General features: G+C 38.4%; 2 protein-coding genes across 2 annotated transcripts in view; one reads left to right on the top strand and one right to left on the bottom strand.

Annotated features, from left to right (window-relative positions):
- The window catches only part of LOC123036352 (uncharacterized protein C3orf20 homolog), a 42,064-nt gene extending 39,104 nt beyond the window's left edge, over positions 1-2,960 (bottom strand). Inside the window, exons 1-2 of the mRNA XM_044455533.1 lie at positions 2,656-2,960; positions 915-1,173 (exon numbers count right to left, since the gene is read on the bottom strand). Of these exons, the coding sequence (XP_044311468.1) occupies positions 915-934 (20 nt within the window). The 5' untranslated portion in view covers positions 935-1,173; positions 2,656-2,960. The remainder of the gene's footprint in view (positions 1-914; positions 1,174-2,655) is intronic.
- Positions 2,957-20,253, top strand: METAP2 (methionyl aminopeptidase 2). The gene is made up of 11 exons (XM_044455548.1): positions 2,957-3,183; positions 4,217-4,321; positions 7,912-7,977; positions 8,638-8,740; positions 10,390-10,551; positions 11,052-11,233; positions 11,315-11,409; positions 11,502-11,598; positions 12,036-12,139; positions 13,449-13,564; positions 15,672-20,253. Exons 1-11 carry the CDS (start codon positions 3,021-3,023, stop codon positions 15,922-15,924), a joined length of 1,446 nt encoding a protein of 481 aa, XP_044311483.1. The 5' UTR covers positions 2,957-3,020; the 3' UTR covers positions 15,925-20,253.
- Positions 20,254-20,889: the final 636 nt, after the last annotated feature.

The raw sequence follows: 20,889 nt of genomic DNA, 5'->3' as shown, positions 1-20,889 counted from the left end.
ATCAAATGAAATAGTTAAAAGCTGTCCCTTTCAAGGGAGAGCGAAAACAAGATGTTTCTCTGTGGTGGCAGTCAGTCCATCAACACACACTGTTTTAAAGCTCCGTTGCTTGGTTACCACATGGTGTGGATTGTACTCAACTTTCTCCAGGCATTTTCTGCTTAAAAACCTAGAATCTTAAAACAAATGACCTTAGCTAATTTTTATAAATATATTCCACTGGAAAGAAATCTTTGCTTATGCTCTGTAGTCTAGCCAAACCAGTTACAGACTACTAGTGTCCACTGAAAAAAGGCATACAGTAACAGAAAAAGGTATATAGCTTTCAACATCCCCTGTCCAGGCTGGCTGGAGCAGGCTGGAAGTTAAGGGACTTAAAGGTGCAATTCTATGTAAGTTAGGCAGAAAACAGGTCTACCACTTTCAGTATGGCCCAGCAAGCTATGCATACCTTTTTCTTTCTAAAGGTACACTATTATTGTATTTAGGGTCAAAGTGAAAAAATAGGAAAGGCTTTGCAACTTAACTTTTTAATTCTATGTGTAAAGTGAAGACTTTTCTTCTGGCCTACTAAATTGGCTGGATTTTGAGTTTTAGTAGGAGGTATTGTTTAAATCTAGTCACCCTTAAACTCCATCTTGAAAGCACACCTTGATGTGGCGATAGGGTTTAAGGGTGACTAGATTTAAACAATCTTTTCCACTAAAACTCAAAATCCAGTCAATTTAGTAGGCCAGAAGAAAAACGTTACATATAACATCCAATGTGGAAAGGCATTTAAAGCATTGTACAAAAGCTGCTCATCCAAGTGCCCTTTACAAGTATTGCTCAATGAAAAGTAAAGGTACTCCTGTCTTGCACTTTCCTGAAAAATATGTTCAAAGTTGGTAAACTGACAAAAAAAGCAGTGATACCTTGTTTTGTTTTGTTGCATCCTATGTATTGATCAACAAAGGAGAAGGATGCAGGATTTCTGTATGTCTCTCCTTCCCTTGTCAGTCACAGTAGTTGTTTTGCTCCAGTTGGCCATGGTTGCATTCTTCCCCTTGGCTACATTTATTTCCTTGGCTGATGTCTGTGGGCATTATTTTTTTCTGGCTTGGGACCACACTGGTGGGCACACAGTATTTGCTTGGCTTGAGAACAGCTTGGTAGGCATTTGGCAATAATGTTCTGATTTTATTAAAATTAAACATTATTAAATTTATTTCATAAGTTAAATAACTCCCCTGATCCAGCTTTAATCATATTATGCATGACTAGCAACCCTGCTAGGTTCACATATCTCCATTCACATCAACAGATGTGATCATCCATTAAATTAAATGAGGGCTGAAAGAGCACTGAGGTATGGATGTATAGCTATGGCCATCATTTCCAGATGGGGAAATTGCTATATAAAATATTTAATTACTCTTCTTTGCATCAACTCATGTGTTCTCTCTTTCTCTCCACCCCAGCTTTATATTCCCTTCTACATTTATTAAAACTCTATTTACCCTGTCTTTTTGTCTGAATGACATTCAGACCTTCTATTAAATCCAATACAAACAAAAGAACAATTAACATATACAAATTAGAAAATCAATTTCAGACAGGACTCCAGGTGAACAGGTAGGATTCAAACCTGGTTAGCAGGTAACAGCTTGCATTGTTAGTTTGAAGAACACCTTGGTAAGGCATGTATTATGCACTGGCAGAAATTGTGTTGTTACTATTTTTACTTATTACATTTCTATACTGCCCATAGCCGAAGCTTTCTGGGTGGTTCACAACATTAAATCACCCATTGTGTTGGGTATTACATGAATGGAGCCAGCTGGAGCCAGGGTCAGACTCGATGGTCCAGGAGAACCCTTCTGACTCACTATGATTCTATCTAGATTTGTTTCATTGTTCTGGTTTCTTTCCAAAAAGTCTTAAGTTTTAAGAACCAAGCCTTGCAGCACTCAAAGACTAACCAATTTATTCTAGCATAAGCTTTCATGGACATGATCCACTTCATCAGATGCATCGAACATGATGGCAAGTTTTAGGTTTATCTAGAGTTCAATGCAAATCGTTTTACCATAGCCAATAAATGCATTGTCTGTTGCAACTTACAGTGCCATCCTATACAGGCACTTGTCATAAAACCTCACTGGCTTTTAAGATTTTACTCCTAGTTAAAGTGTGTACAAAATTTACAACTTATTATGGCAAACGTCTTCATGTAAGACCATCTACCATGTTTCCCTGAAAATAAGACCGGGCCTTATATTAATTTTTGCTGCAAAAGATGCACTAGGGCTTATTTTCAGGTGAAGTCTTATTTTTTCATGCACAATAATCTACATTTATTCATTTGTTCATGTACAAAAATCTACATTTATTCAAATACAGTCATGTCTTCTGGAACATCGTCACAACTCCAAACCCCAAATTGTGCTGCAACAGACATACTAGAAGTGTCCATCTGGCTGACGATCTTAACTGGGGCTTACTTTGGGGGTAGGACTTATATTACGAGCATCCTGAAAAATCATGCTAGGGCTTATATTCCGGTTAGGTCTTCTTTTCGGGGAAACAGGATAGTCTAAGAAAGCTTATGCATAATACCGCAATCCTATGCATATCTTCTCGGAAGTGAGTTCCACTGACTTCAATGAAACTTACTTCCAGGTAGGTTGGTACCAGGTTCCAGCCGTAGTCAGCGTTACGTTGTTCCTACAACACACTTTGTAAACAAGACCCTGAGCTGGGTATCCTTTTCATTGCAGCCCAGACTGCAGGCACGCACAAATCTCACCCACACGGGCCGTGCCACACAAAAGGTCACACAGAGCTACGCTACAAGCGACGCTCTTCTCGCGCACGCTCTACCGCCTCACGCCTGCCTCCCTCCCGCCTTCGGGCCGAGTCCTCCAGCTTTCCCGGCGTGCCTATGTGCTGTGCCATAGAGGAGCTCGGGCCAGAGCGACGATCTCCCTCGGTAGGTCTGTCGGCGGCTGTCGTGCGAGAACGACGGTGGGTTCTGCGACATGGCGGGTGTGGAGCGAGGAGGCAGCCCCGATGAGGAAAAGCACCTGAACGGAGAGCTGCCCTTGGATCCTGAGGAGAGAGAAGGCGCAGTGGGGCCCGGTGCTGACGAAGGTGCCAAGAAGAAGCGCAAGAAGAAGAAGAAGAGCAAAGGCACCGTCGCTGGTACGAGCTGGGCCGGGCTAGGTATAGAGCGACCGAGTGCAGGTTGGGGGAGGCTGTGGTAGAGTGAGGGGGAAAGCTGGGGTAGGTACTGGAGTAACTTTCCAGGAGTGAGTGCGCAGTCGTCTCAGTACGGGCAAGAGAAGAGGAGAAGCTGGCCATGTTGGCTGTAGATGCGACCGAGAAAAATGGGGTGGGATTAGTAGCCCTTTTACTTGCCTGGTTGGTGATTAACGTGTCTGTCGGGTTATTCAGGGGAGCTGTGGCAGTTGCTGTTGTGGGTGAAGTCTTTACAAAATGTTTCTAGAGTCTCCTTTATTTTGTAAGAGCATGAGGATAGTATTAGATATGGGCCAATCATGTCAGTTTTATCGCGTTTTGGCATAGTTGTGCACGATACCTGGTTAAGAAACCTTAAAAGTGCTACTGTGTGAAAGATCTTGCTTATGAGAGCTCTGCTGGGGACTTTCTCCAGCCCTACTGGAGAAGCTGAGGGCTGGCTGTAAAGTTGTCATAAGCGTATATGGGAGGGGGAGAGCAATAACACTGTTATCCAAGCATAATAGCATGTCTGCATGAAATCCACATGTAATGAGAGACAGGATATTGGGTACCTTGGATTTAGAATTAATACACTTTGTGGAATAAAGGATTTCTCAATGGGAGAAAATGTGGGAGTGTGAGTTAGTGGGTTTGGGAGACATTGTAATAGCCTACTTTTCCTACAGAACTGCAGGCAGAATTAGAGATATAAGTGTTTGAGACATGAGGCAGAAGTATGGTTTTACAACCTTTCGGTTAAAGGAACATTTGGCACCTGTCCTATGGGTGGGGGAGAGATTTGAATCTATGTGCATATTTAAAAGCACATCATACTTTATCTGTATGATAAAAGCGCATCATACTTGTGTAGTGCTAAAACAAGGCTAGTGAAGAGTTGTAGAACTGAGAAAACATGTGTAAGATATTAAAAGCATCTTGTGTCATTTGTCATACTTTGTATGGATGTTAAATAACCCATATATTGTGCAAACAGGACAACAAGAAACTGAAAGAGAATTGGAGACAACACTTGATGAAGTAACAAAACAGTTGGATAAACAAACACTGGAGGAAAAGGAAAAAGATGATGAAGAAGAAGGTAAGCATAATTTACATTTACAGTGTACAATGCATAAGGTGCATTATATAATGTATAATGTATATTGTATGTTAATGTACAAAATGTTTGTAGAAATTTTAATTAAGGACTTACTAGAATAAGAAGTATGCTCATGCTGAAACAGTACTATCTAGTTGATTGAAAAGATTTATCATTGTTTAAGGACTATAATCTACTGGTTTGCTCAATGATTTCAAAAATTGATTTTATTTAAGTAACTGCAACTTGGAACCAGGAAAGTAATATTTATTATATTTCTGTTTAACACTTTATACATCAAATCCATCAGTATATAGTCAAGATGCTTCAAGGTAAGATACAGGAAATAATCCAAAGGATGGCAGGGCAGGGATTTTGAACCTTGGTCTCCCTGGTTAAGGTTCAACATTTTGCACTATAGTGGCTTATATTGGATTTCTTGTTGGGGAATATTATTAAAGAGTCAAATTGCTATTCATAGTAGCTTATAGAAAGCTTATAATTTTGCATCAGTCCTCTGAAGCATTTAAAAGTCATAGACACTAAATTCAGTTCATGAAACATTTAAGAGTTCATATTCTAAGCAAAGAGTTCATATTTTCTGGTTATTAGAAGGAATTAATGAAGATCCAGCTTAATTTCCTCTAAAGTGACTGTTTAGTTTGACTGTTCTGAACATGCCAAAGTATGGACACTGCAAGAGACTATTAACTTCCATCAGATTTATACAAGTGTGAAGGATTGCAACTGATGGCTCAATCCAGAGAGCTATATTGGAAAAGCTAGATGAAGCAGTCATTTTTAATGCTGTTTATGCACTACCTTTAAAAGCCACATGATAGAGAAGATGGGAGTGAAGTTTTAAATGTTAGTTAAAAGGCTCATTGTGTATTGTAAAAGGTCAGAATAGCAGCCTATATAGGACATGGTAATTAAGTTTAATACCCAGCTTCTACTGCTCTACAACTTAATACTGTTTGGGCAAGAGCAACACTTAATGGTTCTGTTCAGGTATCATGCTACCATATGGTCCTATGAGCTCTACTTTCTATGGCCAGTAGTCATACTATAGTTTACTGTGACGAGAATCAGCCACACTGAGCCTCAGACTCATACACTGCCCACTCCTCTTACATGACTTCACTGTTTTCAAAAGATTTTGCTTGACATTTGTTGTTGTCATTATATTTATATCCTGCCATTTTTTCTTTCAAGAAACTCAAGGCATCTTACTTCTCTTCTTCCTCTCAGTCTTACCCTCACAACAGCAACTCCGTGAGGTAGGTTGGGCTGAGAGTCTGTGATCGGCCCAGAGTCACCAGTTAGCTCCATGGCTGAGTGGGACTAGAACCCATATCTCTTAAGTCCCAGCCCAGCACTTTTAGCCACTACACCACACTGGCTCTCTTAACCACTACACCACACTGTTTCTGCACAACAAATGCTAGTTACAGTTAGTGAACATAAACCAGCCTTAAACTGTAGTTCATGAAAATAGCTTTAACCATATTTTAGATTTTGTGCATAGGGCTAAACTGTGGTTAATTGGCAGAAGCTTTGGTCTTCTCACAGCCACACCATAGCAAGAAAAGGTATGGGGCATTTGAACTTGGAGACTTGCTGTGGCTCCTTTGAAGTTGTATTTAAATGCAGCCTATGTGTTTTTTCTTCTCAAAGTTAGATTAGATGTCTAGTATTTCCCCTCTCTTCCCTTTTGATGGCTTATGCTCTAATGAATCACATTTCTCACTACTTAAGCTTCCTATAATTTAGGGAAGACTGCAAATATTGAATGACTGTTAAAGTGATGGTGTCAAATGGAATGTACTAAAAATAATGTCAGAAGTTACTGTTAGAAGTAAGAATTGCTTTGAAGGTCAGACCAGAGGCCATTTAGTCAAACAGTCTCTTTAATGGTGGCTGGATGGAATAGTTAAGTATGTTGTTTTATAATTGTAGTGTGTGCTTTATCTAATTCTAAGAAATAAATGACAGTATTCTAAGTATAATAGCAAATAAAGATTTTTATATTTCTTTAGCAAATTAAGGACAATTTTGAATCTATTGGTACCATAGGCTTTGCAATAGGAAACAGTAATTTTATAGCTGATAGTGAGCATGCTTAAACAAGTTATTAGGCTATAATTTCCATTTAATACAATGGGATTTAGTTCCTAATAATTATGCTTGGGATTTCGATCTTGTACAGAAACCATGTTATAGTCTGCATAGAAAGCTTTCAACAGTCTTCAAGGACATGGCAACCCAAATGGTTTGGCTTGCTAATCAGCAAATTTGCCAGCAGAAAAAAACGTAATGTGACAAGCAGTAGCTGTAGAACTGAATATTGCCAGATATTGCAGTGGTTAGTGTAGGGAACTGGAAAGTTTTCCAACTCTGTGGATGAATTAACTATATGCCAGAATTTTTTTCTGATGTAGTATAAATGAATTAAGAGCAGTTTAAGGACAAGAGAAAGCTGATAGAATTTTAAATCAGCAATGGTGAATGAGCAGTAGTGTGGAACAACATTGACTGTTTTAAAAACGTGTGTGTGTGTGTGTGTGTGTGTTTTAGAATGCATTGAAACATATTAATAGCACTACTTTAAAAATAACCTAGAACTCATTCTGAAACAGTTATATCTGCATTTATTAATACCTTAGCTTTATCTTACCAACAAAGATAGCAATTATTTTAATTGACTCTAAAACTCATCCCTGCATTTAATTTTTCACAAGACAATGATCAAAATGCTACTTTTTATTCAAAATCTCTGATTCATCTAAAACTCAGATTTATTTATTAGATTTCTAACCCACTTTTTTTTTAAAGAAAGAACTCAAAGTGGCTTACATCATTCTCCTCCCCCTCCTCTATATCCTATCTTCACAGCAACAACCCTGTGAGGTTGACTGAGCTGAGAGTCTGACTGGCCCAAAGACACCTAGTTGGCTTCTTGGCTGAGCAGGGGCTACAACCCAGATCACATGATTTTGAGCCCCATGCTCTTAACCACTACACCAAACTGGCTGTCATTATAAACAAGTAGTGTATATATCAATAATTAGAAACTGCTGGTTGGCTGGCTAACTTGAACTCCCTGAATTGCCAGTTGTTGCTCATTCTCTTTCTTTTTACGTCATCTTTCTCTGTTTCGAGGAACTATAGAAACTAAAGAGAACTTTCTAGGCCATGGTTCTAATACGTTCATACATTTTCATCTCTTTTTTCCCAGAAAAGTACCTGCTGGCCAGCTAACTCCAACTTTTCTGGTGGTAGTTGTTATAACTTAATGGTCTTTTAGCAAATAAGTCAGTATATTAATGTTGGTAGTGAAAATAGAATAAAGAGGAGGAAATATGTGGTCTGAAGTAGTAATCAATGATAGGGCAAAGTGCTTTTGACTTGCTTGTGTGCAGCCCTATTTTTATTGATTCTTAGTTTAATGTTGATGCATTAATTATTATAACTTGAATGTGCCATTGTATACATGTTGTTACATGCAGTGCATTGAATAGTATTACGGAGACTCTATATATAAAGTAGGCAGTTTACATCCCTCTTATTACATCATTTGTTTTCTGCAGATGTTGATGGTGAAGGTGATAATGCCGCAGGGAAGAAAAAGAAAAAGAAGAAAAAGAAGAAAGGACGTAGGTGTTGGCTACATGGTTTAGTCATGAAACTTCTATTGGTGCCATTTTTCTGAAGCCTATGTATGACTCTTATCTTATATTGAGTAAGACCACTGATCCATAGTATTGGTCATTGCTTATCAGTTTAATACTCATGGGCAACTTATTTTTCCCAGCTTTGTAACCTGAAATTTTTTTTATTAGATATAGAAGTGATTAATTAAAGCAAGTGATTTATCACTGTGCTTTGACCTCCTTGTATATTTAAGATTATTACTATTTTTAAAAGAGGAACAACTTTTTAACAGCTACTCTTCTATAAATTGCATAGATATCTGCCAAGTAGACAGCCTTTTACTAAAACTAGTTAACAGTTTTAATGGAGCTGTACTGTGAAGGAAAGCAGTTGCATTCTTAGCAGCTGTTGGTCCTCTGGCCAAGAGGGTAGGCTGAAAAGAAACAGATAAGGCCTTTTGGCTAAGACTGACTTAGAGACCTTTTGGCAATTGTGAAAGACACTCTGAAAATTGGCTAGGTTATTTGAGGACATATAGGTATCTTTTCTGTTTTAGATGTGAGTCCAGACAGGATGCAAGATTTAAATGGGTGTATTTGAAACTAATAGAACTAGATTTTGCATTATAAGGAATTCACCACCATCTGTATTTCACTCAACAGCTAAGGTCCAGACAGATCCTCCATCTATTCCAATATGTGATTTGTTTCCTAGTGGCATATATCCAAAAGGTGAAGAGTGTGAGTATCCACCAACACAAGATGGGTAAGTATCCTTCAGTTTTAAAAGGCAGAGGGCAGTGAACAGACAGTGTGTATTGACAGAAAATTAATCTTAAGATCACCTAATTGCCTGTTTTTTCACTCTGCACTTTTTTTTCTGGAGTATCATTTTAACAGAAACTGGGTGTATCATAACATTCTCATCCGTAGAACGTTGTGTGTTTCTGCATTGTTTGTTGGTAGTTGACTTTGTTAAGAATGCTGCTATAATTTATGAGCTAGGGTATTCTGTATGCTCCCACTGTCTTGATACTTAGGAATCTCCTTGCCTACAGTTACACTAAGAATGGCAAGGATGTACATAACACACTTTGAGAGCAACGTAAATCTGAGCTTAGGCCCACTCATTACTAGGCCTGTGTTTGTGTGTATTTTCTTTGCAAAAGATAGTTGTTGCCTTTTGAAATCATATTTTAAACTCCACAAAGTCAAGCCCTGAGGACAATCAGCAGTGTATGAAGCAAGCCCAAAGCCTGCTCATCTTTTTTTACAAGTTTACAAATGTACAAGGAGAGCTGTGTTGTTCTTAATGCATGCAACACGTGAATGCACAAATTCTTCATGTCTTTAGGACATTTGCCACCCTCATGCCTGAAGCCATGCATATGAAGTATACCATGTAGATCAAAGATCTGTGGTAACACTTAAAAGAACATACAGTATTTGTTGACTTGCACTAAAGCATACATTTTGTGACTACAGTTGAGGTGCCAGGTTGAATGGTCCCCAGGCAAACTTTTTTTGCAGATAAAACAAACAGAGTAGCAATTTAATAAATTTAATAAAACATTTCTAGACCATCTTTCACTAAATGTCTCAAGACAGCTTACAGAACATAAAATCAACACAAAATACAGACCATAATACAATAGATGATAATAAATAGATTATGATAAATACAATCAATAATAATAGAATACAATAAAATTAAACTGGCCAATAGTAACCAATAATTTAATTTAATAAAACAACGCAAGGGGAAAATTTGCAGTTCAGCTTGTTCTGTACTGTGCTGGTTTTTCATTTGCAGAGTGGTTGTATAGCAGATATTATAAAATACATTCCGTCCTGCTTGCATTCTGAAGTTCCACAATCCTCTTGACCACCCAATTCAAGTGCATACGTATAGGCTAAAGTTTAGATTAAGAGGAGTTCCTAAATTCTTCCTTCTCAGAAGATAATCTGGCAGAACAGCTGTTTCTTAAATTCCCCTAAATTCCAAAAAGTTTCTAGGTACTGGGTATCTCAGCTTCTAATGCTACAAATTGCACAGTATTAATAATTTTATCTTTGAAATGTTTTCATGCCATTTATAACTTTTTAAAAGTAGGAGATTAAAGAACTGTTCGGGAGATTGTTGCAGAATAAACTGGCAGCAAGCAATGAATGTACAGCCTTTGGAACTTGGCTGCACTATCTGAAGATTAATAATTTGAGCAGTGGCATGCAGTCTGTAAGAATACTTCAGGTGAAATACTTCTAGTGATCATTGAAAGGTGTATTAAAATACTTTTCCTATCTGGTACATGGGGTGCTTATTTGGTGACCAATTCAAGTATGATTTGTCATCTAAATTTGGACTAATGCTGCAGTGACAAGTGCCAAACGTTGTCTGTACTTAAATATTTAAAGTCGAACTGCTGCTTGGAGAACAACAAGTGATGAAAAGAGAGCGCTCGATCAAGCAAGTGAAGAGATCTGGAATGATTTCAGAGAGGCTGCTGAAGCACATAGACAAGTCAGGAAATACGTTATGAGCTGGATCAAGCCTGGAATGACAATGATAGAAATCTGGTAAGAATAGAAGATGGTAAGACTTTTTTTTTTAAATTAAAGAACAACTGTGCAAGAGTTGAAATCTGCATACATTTATTTAAACATGCTGGGCACACTTTTGTTTAGGAGATTGGGTCCTATACCAGTTTGCATAGACATAGGTAATAATTGAAAAAACATGTTTACCAGAACCTCATTTTAAAAATCCCCACAGTATTCTGCATTTTTAAAAACTTTCTGTGGGCTCTGATATTTTGGGGTGTTACTTTCTGTGGGAACTGAAGCTGTCATAAAGTTGCCGCAAAACTGTGTTGTGATGTAGCTGGAGATAGAATACTTAGCTTTTTTGGCTTGGGGCAGCAAGTATTAGTATCAGACTGTAAGAATATTATCAGTAGAATGCATAGCAAAAGGGAAAAAAATACAGTTTGAAATTTCCAAAATGCAGCTCCTAGGTAGCTAAATAAAGAAGTTGGAAAACAAATCCTTTCATGTAACAGAGACATTTGCTTTCCTAGTGAAAAACTAGAAGACTGTTCTCGGAAATTGATCAAAGAGAATGGCTTAAATGCTGGGCTTGCATTTCCTACGGGGTGTTCTCTGAATAACTGTGCTGCCCACTACACCCCCAATGCTGGAGATCCAACTGTATTGCAATATGATGATATCTGCAAGATAGATTTTGGAACACACATTAGTGGTGAGTTTTCTCTTGCTTATTGTGCAGTTAGATAATTTAGTGTAAGGCAAATGTTTTTATCTAATTTGTATCTACTTTCAGGTCGTATCATTGATTGTGCTTTTACTGTCACATTCAATCCAAAATATGACAGACTCTTACACGCTGTAAAAGATGCAACTAATACTGGAATAAAGGTATACTCACAAGGGAACGTGTAAATTTAATTCTTAACTACTTTGTGAGGAAAAAAATCTTCAATTTCAACCTCTCTTGTGTATGCGTACAGTGTGCTGGAATAGATGTTCGTCTTTGTGATGTTGGTGAAGCTATTCAAGAGGTCATGGAATCTTACGAAGTTGAAATTGATGGCAAAACATATCAAGGTATATGTATTTCCATCTGGTGCACATAGTTTTCAAACTGAGGAAGGGTATGTGTGATTGGATCAATTCTATAAAGGAAGCCATAGCCTTGAGTTTACAAGAGTTGAGCAAGATTGTCAAGGACAAGAGATTTTGTAGGGCATTCATTCATAGGGTTGTCATAACTTTGGAGATGACTTGGTGGTACATTACAGAACATGTTTGTGCATTATATATACTTATAAAAGTAAAATATTGGGATAATAATTTCTGTTAAAAAGATCTTGATTTTCGTATTCAGCAGGAAGATTTTTGTCTTCAGGAATTTCTTCTAGACTTCCAGATTCTAAAAGCAGACAAAGTGTTTTGCAAGAACAGAGTAGTTTATTATAGAAAGGTTAGTTCTTCTAAATACGTCAGTGCATTTATTTCATAGTGCTTTGTATTTTATGTAATAGTGAAACCAATTCGCAACCTGAATGGACACTCTATTGGACCATATAGGATACATGCAGGCAAAACTGTTCCCATTGTGAAAGGAGGAGAAGCAACAAGAATGGAAGTAAGCAAATGACTCCTACAGCATGATCTCATATATGAATTCATTGGGCTTCACTCTTACGGAATATATGTATATTATTAGATGGTTAATGCTTATGATTGCTTATGGTTATATGTATATGTATACTATTGTATATTATATTTACATATGCATTATGTATATGTATATAATATATGTATATTGTTAGATTGGTTAATGCTTATGATCAACCCTTTCATGTCTTGGCTTGATATGTCTCCCCACAGCCACTCCTCACTGACAGAAATTTTAAATCTGTATTCTGCACTATAAATCGATTGAAAGCCACAAGTATGTAGCTACAGCTCACAGTGAAATGCTGTAGACATGTTTGTATTACTTGCAGTTAACAAAAGTTTTATTAAAATGAAACTTATATGCATCTCAAGAATAGAAGAGGAATAACATGTATTTTGTTCTTGCAATTCATAAAGGTTTCTTCTCTTACTTAGTTTTGTATTGACAAAGATGATTTTTAGAAGCAAAAGATGGTACAAGTTAATACAAGATAAAACATGGGATATGGAATACGAAAAAAAAATCTTCATTTAGGAAAAAGGGAAGGCAGGTTGGTTGATGGGACTGAGATTCATGCATTCCTGATTATTACTAGAGCTAATGAAAAGTCCTGTCAAACCATCTCACTAATAATGGCTCTCTAGGGTTCATTCAGAACCCACAAACTACTTTTTTTTTGCTGAAAATTCATTGTATTATGTGTTCTTACCCACCAAATAATAAACTAACTGTTTGGATTTCACTGTCCTGCTTCCTGCTGACATTATCATACAGGATACCACTTTAACATTTAGGCATAACCTACTGGTGATTTCAAAGCATATAACTCAGGTTTACATCTCCAAAAATAGAATTTAGAGTTGGATTTTAACATGTTGCCAGTGATTAAGAAAACAATAATTAAAATATGAGCTATCATGTGCTTTGATTTGTGGAGCAAAAAAATAGTGATAGTTCATGGCTTTCAGCAATTTTCGAGCAGTCTTCAAAAATGTTTGAGAATTGTGATTTCAAAGAAAGGAATTTCATTTCCTCTCTTTCGCATACACATTACCTGTTATGCACACTAATGTGCATTTATCTGAGAACTTTGAAAGGGGAAGCAGTATCATGAAATAGATTTGTGTCACCTTTGAAGAACAGAAAATAAATAATCACATTAGCATTTGTGCTTTAGTGTCCACATTGTCAGAGGTGAACAAATACTTCCAAGACTGTTCTATTTGTAATAAACTCTACTGTCCTTATCTACTTTGTGTTTCTGTCCTGTTAGGAGGGAGAAGTATATGCTATAGAAACTTTTGGCAGTACAGGAAAAGGTGTTGTTCATGATGATATGGAATGTTCTCATTATATGAAGAACTTCGATGTTGGACATGTGCCATTACGGTAAGTCCTACTTTTTCTCCCCCAGATAACAAATATGTAACTTTAGGTTTGTCTGCCCTGTAGAAAGGAATAGTTCAGCTACTGCAAAATTTGAAAACAATTACAGTTAAGTAGGTAGTGCTTATATGAAGCATGATTTAAATGCCCTTGTGAAATGGGAATCCATACTACTTAGAGCTGTTTGTCTATTTACTTTGAAAGCTAAGCAAAATGTTGGCATTACTATGGAGATTTCTAATCCAAATATTCTTTAGCTACTGGTACAACATTGGTACTGGTACATCATGGGACGCAGGTGAACCACTGAGCCGCTGGGCTTGTCAATCAAAAGGTCAGCAGTTCTAATCTGCACGACAGGGTGAGCTCCCATTGCTTTGTCCCAGTTCCTGCTAACCTAGCAGTTCGAAAGCATGCAAATACAAGTAGATAAATAGATACCACCTCACTGACAAGGTAACACCATTCTGTGTGTCTCGGTGTTTAGTCATGCTGGCCACACAGCCACAGAAACTGTCTGTGGACAAATGCAGGCTCCCTCAGCTAAGAAATGGAGATGAGCACCGCCCCCTACAGTTGGACAAGATTGAACTTAATGTCATGGGGAAATAGTTACTTTTACCTTACAGCATTAAACTTTAGAAAAGAAATGTTGAAAACATTTATTGAAAACCATTTTATCAATAAGCAAAAACATGTTTAAAATTCAGTTGCTTAGTAAGATTAGGATGCAAAAGAATTGGTAAGGTGTCAGGTTTTTAGTATCTGAAACGCTTTAGTGTTAATTGGAAATAGTGCCAGCACAGTAGAAGAAGTGGAATGGCTTCTCTCTTCCATTACTGGAAACACTGCACAATTATGATGCCCTAGATCAGTGGTGGTGAACCTATGGCACACGTGCAACAGCGGGCACACAGAACCCTCTGTCGGCAAGCGAGCCAAGTTGCCCCAGCAGCAGAGCATAGGACAGCGGCACACATAGGGGCCATGCACATGCTCAGAAAGGAGTAGCAGCGCTAGGTGATGATGTCACAAGCCGCAACACATTAGCCGCGACTCGTCCGAGCTTTTGCATGGCCGCTCAGTGTGCTGCCAAGGATATATTTGCTTGAATTGGCTTTGAGTTATTTTTTCTACACTAAAACCTCAGTTTTCAGGTTTTATTGTGTTTACAATGGGCAGAAATGATGAGCTGTGCACAAAAAACTACTCAAGGAAGGCCTTTTCAAAAACACCCTCTTTTCAGTGGTATTTTAGCCCTGTATTTGGGTTAAGATTCTGCAGCAGAGTTAGGGTTAGAAAAATGAGGTGTCCTGGCATGATTTTGATGGTGGGAATGTGTTCAAAATGGGCAGAAACAATGGGCTGTGCAGAAAAAGCTACTCAAGGAAGGCTTTTTCAAAATCGCCCTATTTTCAATGGAACTATTAGCGTTAGGGGTGTGCACCAGGGTAGTGGTAGGGCAGTGGTGGTGGACCTATGGCACGCTTGCCTCAGCCAGCCTGCAGAGCCCTCTCTGTCAGCACATGAGCCAAGTCATGCCAACATCGCCCCAGCAGCTGGGCATCAGGTAACAGCGCACATAGGGGCCATGCACATGCTCGGAAAGGAGTAGCGGTGCCAGACGATGTCACGAGCCGTGACTCATTCGCTGCAACTCATCTGAGCTTTCGCTTGGCTGGTCTGTCCGCTGCCAAGGAATGAGAGAGAGGGAGAGGGGGAGAGAGGGGGAGAGAGGGGGAGAGAGGGGGAGAGAGAATATGAATTGGACTGGCTGTGAGGTGTTTTTTCTAAACTAAAACCTCAGTTTTCTGGTTTTATTGTAGTGTTGGCACTTTGCGATAAATAAGTGGGTTTTGGGTTGCAGTTAGGGCACTCAGTCTCTAAAAGGTCTGCCATCACTGCCCTAGATTTTCTCAAGTGATGACTTAGTGCTACAAATCTAAGCACATTATGAAGGCGTAAGCTCCACTGAATACAGTGGGGTTTGCTTATGAGTAAATAAGCATAGGTTTTTCAGTAAGCCTGCTAGTTGTATTCATTTCCGAAGCAAAAACATTTTAAGCATCAGGCTGTCATCTTACTCATTCAATGCACTCTTTTCTTATAGACTTCCAAGAGCTAAACATTTGCTGAATGTTATCAATGAAAACTTTGGCACCCTTGCCTTCTGTCGCAGATGGCTAGATCGTCTGGGTGAAAGTAAATACCTAATGGCTCTGAAGAACCTGTGTGACTTGGGTATAGTGGATCCATACCCTCCCCTGTGTGATATCAAAGGCTCCTACACAGCACAGTTTGAGCATACCATATTATTGCGTCCAACATGCAAAGAAATTGTCAGTAGAGGAGATGACTATTAAACTTCAAGGCCATTACCTCACCTATGTACTCTGTTGGAACACATATTGCCAGAAAAAAATGCAGTCTGTTTTAACAGTGGATCCAATGTGATAACTTTCCATGTTTGGAAGAGAGGAATTTAATCAAAGGCAAGTTCTCTAATGTAACTAACCAAGGAAAAACAGCTTTGGGGGGGTCTCTAGAGTATTTCAGGTTACTTCTATATTTTTCTTTCATGGGAGATATGCTATAAAATACCATTTTTAGTTTGGAATGAGTTATACATATTGTTTGGAATATTTCTCAGAGAAGGCTTTTCAGATATTTATATTACCATATTCTTACTTGAATGCTTTGAATGACTACACCTGATTTCTGCGCCTAAGTTGTCTCTGGTATTGCCTTTTAAACTTCCTGGAATCCATTTTGTAAAAAAAAAAAGAAAAAAAGGAATACAAAATAAAGACAGATTTTCAGATCTAAAACCAAATATGGTTTTTAAAAGTGTTGCCATCCTAGCCAGCAGTACATTGAAAAAACTGACCTATTAAACCTTGTTTTAGGAATACGCTTGCTGTATCTGCTTAACACTTGAAAACAAGACAAGGCATGGACTTCCTAAATGGCATGAAGCTTGCCTTGCTTTCAGTCATAAAGCCATGAACTTTCTGAAATATATCAGCTCTTGTCTATGGCTTACTGCAGCCTAGATTGCATGGGCTGGTTGAAGGAGTCTATGGAGGTCTTCCATCCTCTTCTACAATTCATTTATTACTAGCCAGTGTTGGCAGCCTTCCATTATTTGAGCCTTTGGTTGTGACAGACTACCTATAAATATTCCAAGTTGAATTAGAAATCTCTGCTTAAAAAATCCTGATATATATTAGGTGCTCTTCTGCACCTATGTAATGGCACTAGGGCAGAGGCTTATCAAAGTGAAAGCTGAGCCCTTCACCCCTGTTCAAAACTGTTGCCTGTCCTTGTGTTCTTGACACAAAAAGCTTTTCATAGGTGGTGTGTTTTCCTCTTTTAAAACAAATGCAGTCAATGGATTAGTGAAATCAATTAAGCCTTGCTGTAGGATATTGGTTTATATGATTAATGACTATAAAGTGGGCTATTCTGGGTAACACAAGGGATGGTAATTTCAACATTCTTGTTAAAAATTGTTAGGATGTGTTGACCTAAGATATACAAGCTTAATAGGACTTGCTCATTAAGCTGTTGCAACTTTCTTCAACTCAAGCACTGTCGAGAAGTTTTGGATTACAGTTTTTATCAGCCCAGTTTGCCTGGCCAGTAGCTGAGATACCGCATGTAAACATTTGATTAATTCAGAGCAATCCTGTGGCCCATCCTGTTTGGGTGGGCCAGTGGATAATTTGAATTCCCAAATTAGAGATCAGAAATGGCTCTTACCTTGCAGCTCGGAAACTGCCTTCAGTTTCTGTCCCTCTCTGACATCTGGTCCAAAAAGACCCATACTGGTTGCCCCTATAAGGTCAGTTAATGGACTTTGAAGAAGTGGTCAGGAAGGCATTGTGAGAGATGGGGAGGGGAGGAAACGGGGGCCTGAAGGACATAAGGCATCCTGATGGCATTCCTGCCATGGTCCCCACCCAGCAAAGTACTTCATCTAGACTACATTGGGAGGAAATTTCCTGTTCCACCATTCCTGCTTTGATTTCCAAGCGCAGTGCCTTACAACATCTAGGGTGTAAACAAAAGGATTGCATCCTCAGACTTACTTGTTTAGGACAAGAGTGGGAAGAAGGAAGGCTCAGACTCAAGAGACAGTTCTGTTCTTCATGGTTCCCAGAAGGCAATTGCCCTTTCCTGCAACTGTTATTTGATTTCTTGACTCTTGTACAGCGTTTCCCCTCAATTCTAGAAGTTTGAAAACGCTTCTTCTAAAGTTTACTGGCAGTAAGAATTTTAAGCTACACTGTGTTTTTGTTATACCTTTATCTCTGGCCTTGCCAAGTTTTAAAAAACGCCCCTTCCACTGAGCTCCTAAAGTGAATTGGAGTCTGCAAAAAGTTCACGACTCCTATCCAGATGGTGATGCTGACTGCATTGCATTTGCCTGGGTACAACAGCTAGACACCCAACACTTGTCTTATCCATGAAATTCACATATTTTCATTACTTTCTAGCACTGCTCCTACTTAATTTTGCTAGCTGCAGATATTTATGGCACTGGGTAAGTACTACTTAATAGAAGTGGTTCTATCTTTTAGTTAATTCTGCACGATTGCTTTCTAACATGAATTTCTGCAGAAAATAAATGTAAGGTTGCAAGTGGGCAGACTCAGTAGCCAGCATGCTGTCTAGCTTCTGTTGGGCCACAGGAATCTTGTTTGCCTTATGGGAAGCTGAAATAATAAAACAAAATGCACACAAAAAACAAAAGAAAAATGGCCAATTGTCAGTCATGTAAAGAATATTCTGAATGATGCTCCTTTGGCCAGTGTCAGAAAGGAACTGAGCTTTCCTCAGCAGAGGTGAGTGTGCTTCCTGCCAGAATGTTTCCTTACCTTGCGCTGTGAGGTTCTAAGTACTGTTCTCCAGAAGCACAGAACCCATGTAGGTGGAAAAATGTATGATGGCAAACATGCTTTACCAATGCTTCTTTTAATGTATATTCTGGGAAGCTGAAGATGCCCTCAGATGCAGAAAAAGTTTGAGAAATTTTTAGGTACACATTTAGCTTGTGTAGATTTTCTTGGATAGAATAAAGCTTTCCTATTATTTCAGGTACAATGGTATTTTTGTGATAGATTTCCAAGTTTTCTTATAGTAGAGATTTTACATGAATTAGTTTTGCTGGTAGGTTGCTAACTTAAAATTCAATCTAAACTTGGAAGACTTATACTTCAATTCTATACAGGTTTCTTTTAAACCAAGTCCTTTCTTTTGGTGAAGCTTGCTCCCATGTAAGTGTAAATAGGATGCTATGCTGAATAAGGTAGGTGAAACTTTCTCCTAACAGGCACATGCAGAGAAGGAAAAGCTTTGCTTACTGAATTTCTGCTTATGTAGTTGTTAAGGTACAGACACTGCCAGGTAGAGGTTAGAGACCAAATGAGCTTAAGTTCTTAAAATACATAAACTTATCCACAGTAGGCAACTCCCAAGTGCAACTAAAGGTTATTCCATCTTGATCAATCTTAAAGAATTTTTCAAAGGTAATTCTTATCTCTTACTTTTGAGAATAATTCCTGTTTCTGATTTTGTTCTTACTCCCTGTTTTAACTTTCATTTTTGTTCCGTTGTTTCTCTTTCTTAACAGAAATACATAAACATTTTATGGATCACTCATCTGTGGGCAAAAGATTTAGAACAAGATACTGTTGATACTTTAAATATTCAGAACAGGGTTTCTCCCTTCCAGGGTAGGCTGAGCCAAGAATAGCAAAAATTGAACCCTCTCAGTATGCTTTAATTTAAAACTCTTACTGCCAGTAACTAAGTGTTTGGGGAGAGGAATTAGAATGGAGGGGGTGGGAGCACATAAGAAACAATGACAGCAAGAGAACTGAAAAGGCTGAGTGCAGGTTGTCCTTGAAATGTGGGTTATTGTGTTATCTGAATCCAGCAAAGATAGTAAGCTGGAACAACCCAACAACAAATCATGGGTTCGTCTTCATTGGTTATGTTTGGTTAACAAGACCTGACTTTTAAGTGTAGCTGAATTAAAAACACAGTAATTCATACTTCAGCAACAGAGTTCAAGGACATCCCAGGTCCAGTCCTTGTATTTTCTGACCGCAGTCAGTCAGTAGCTAGAATAAAGGAATATGGCCATGAGACCCCTGGAGGGCCAAATCTGGCCACTGGGCCTGAGGTTCTGCTTCCTTCTTGTAGGTTATAGCTGAATAGTCTCAGTCATCTCTTGTACTGATAGCTGCTTTCTGCCTGTCCTCAAAGGATGATGTTAGCAGGGGGAAAGTGTATACTTTCTCCTAGGCTGAGAAAGACTGATAGGAAACAATCTTTGCAATTAAGTTAGCAAACTAGTGCTGAATAACACTAAATATTTGCAGGAAGAGAAAAGTTTTGTTTTCAGGGAAATGCAGTCTCAGTATATTTGAGTGGACAAAGAAGATCACTATAGCAAAAAGGGGGGGACATCTGTGGGCAAGTTTTGGTTTAATACAACAGGGTTTTCTTCAAAGAATTGTACAATTTCCTATGTCGCACTGTGTCACGAATTCAGCTCAAGAATCCAGCTTATATTTACAAGGTTCCCTGAGAAGGAATGATGATTAAATTACTACGTATTGTATAATCATGCTTGAAGTCTTCTGGCACCCCAGAAAAACTTAGATTAAAAGAAAATGGATGAATGGGGTTGAGTGTTTATTTTTCGTATGTGCCTTATTATAAGCACCTCTGAATAGGCTGCTTCACAATATCCTGTAAAACAGCTTCTCCAGTCCCATTTGACATCCCAGGTGTTATGAGGGATTGCTTGAATTTCACAATTTAAAATGAAGCATTTTAAAGTGTACAGTGAAATGAAGTGTACAGTGGTCAGTTTTCTTCAGCTTTGGAAGGTTGGAAGAGCAGATAAGAACTGCTTAATGCACTTTATTGATATGCTCAATTCTACAGCTATGCTGACAACATTAAACCAAAACTAAGAGCTCAGTTTCTCCTTTTCTGATTGTGATTGACAGAATGTTTAAGCTGGTGTTTAGGACTGCAGTGGCAAGTACACTGGCCCATTTTTAGCCCTATCTGACCAGGAGCCACAAGAAAGCACAGAGCTTCCAGCATCTCTATTTTATTCTTTTGTCAAAGATACTGTTTTGTGGGAGTTTGAACTGGGCCTCTTCATATTGAAAGTAGCACATAGTGGTCACTGCTCATTCTTGCTTGCCAAAGCTGGTCTATATAACCACCCTCATATGATAAATAAAACAGTGCATGTAAGGTAAACTAATAACCAGATAGCTAAAGCACTTTTTCATTTACAAAAC

This window comes from Varanus komodoensis, unplaced genomic scaffold, assembly GCF_004798865.1.
Source record: "Varanus komodoensis strain SLA01 unplaced genomic scaffold, ASM479886v1 scaffold8, whole genome shotgun sequence".
Classification (NCBI taxonomy): Eukaryota; Metazoa; Chordata; class Lepidosauria; order Squamata; family Varanidae; genus Varanus; species Varanus komodoensis.
Note: the sequence above shows the minus strand (reverse complement) of the source record. Positions and strands in the feature narration are given on the sequence as shown.

Bases quoted from the DNA above. Each gene is read 5' to 3' on its own strand.
- METAP2 (XM_044455548.1), top strand. From the start codon at position 3,021: ATGGCGGGTGTGGAGCGAGGAGGCAGCCCCGATGAGGAAAAGCACCTG. The intron at 11,410-11,501 runs GTATACTCACAA...GTATGCGTACAG, and splicing joins CAACTAATACTGGAATAAAG to TGTGCTGGAATAGATGTTCG. The intron at 11,599-12,035 runs GTATATGTATTT...TTTATGTAATAG, and splicing joins TGATGGCAAAACATATCAAG to TGAAACCAATTCGCAACCTG.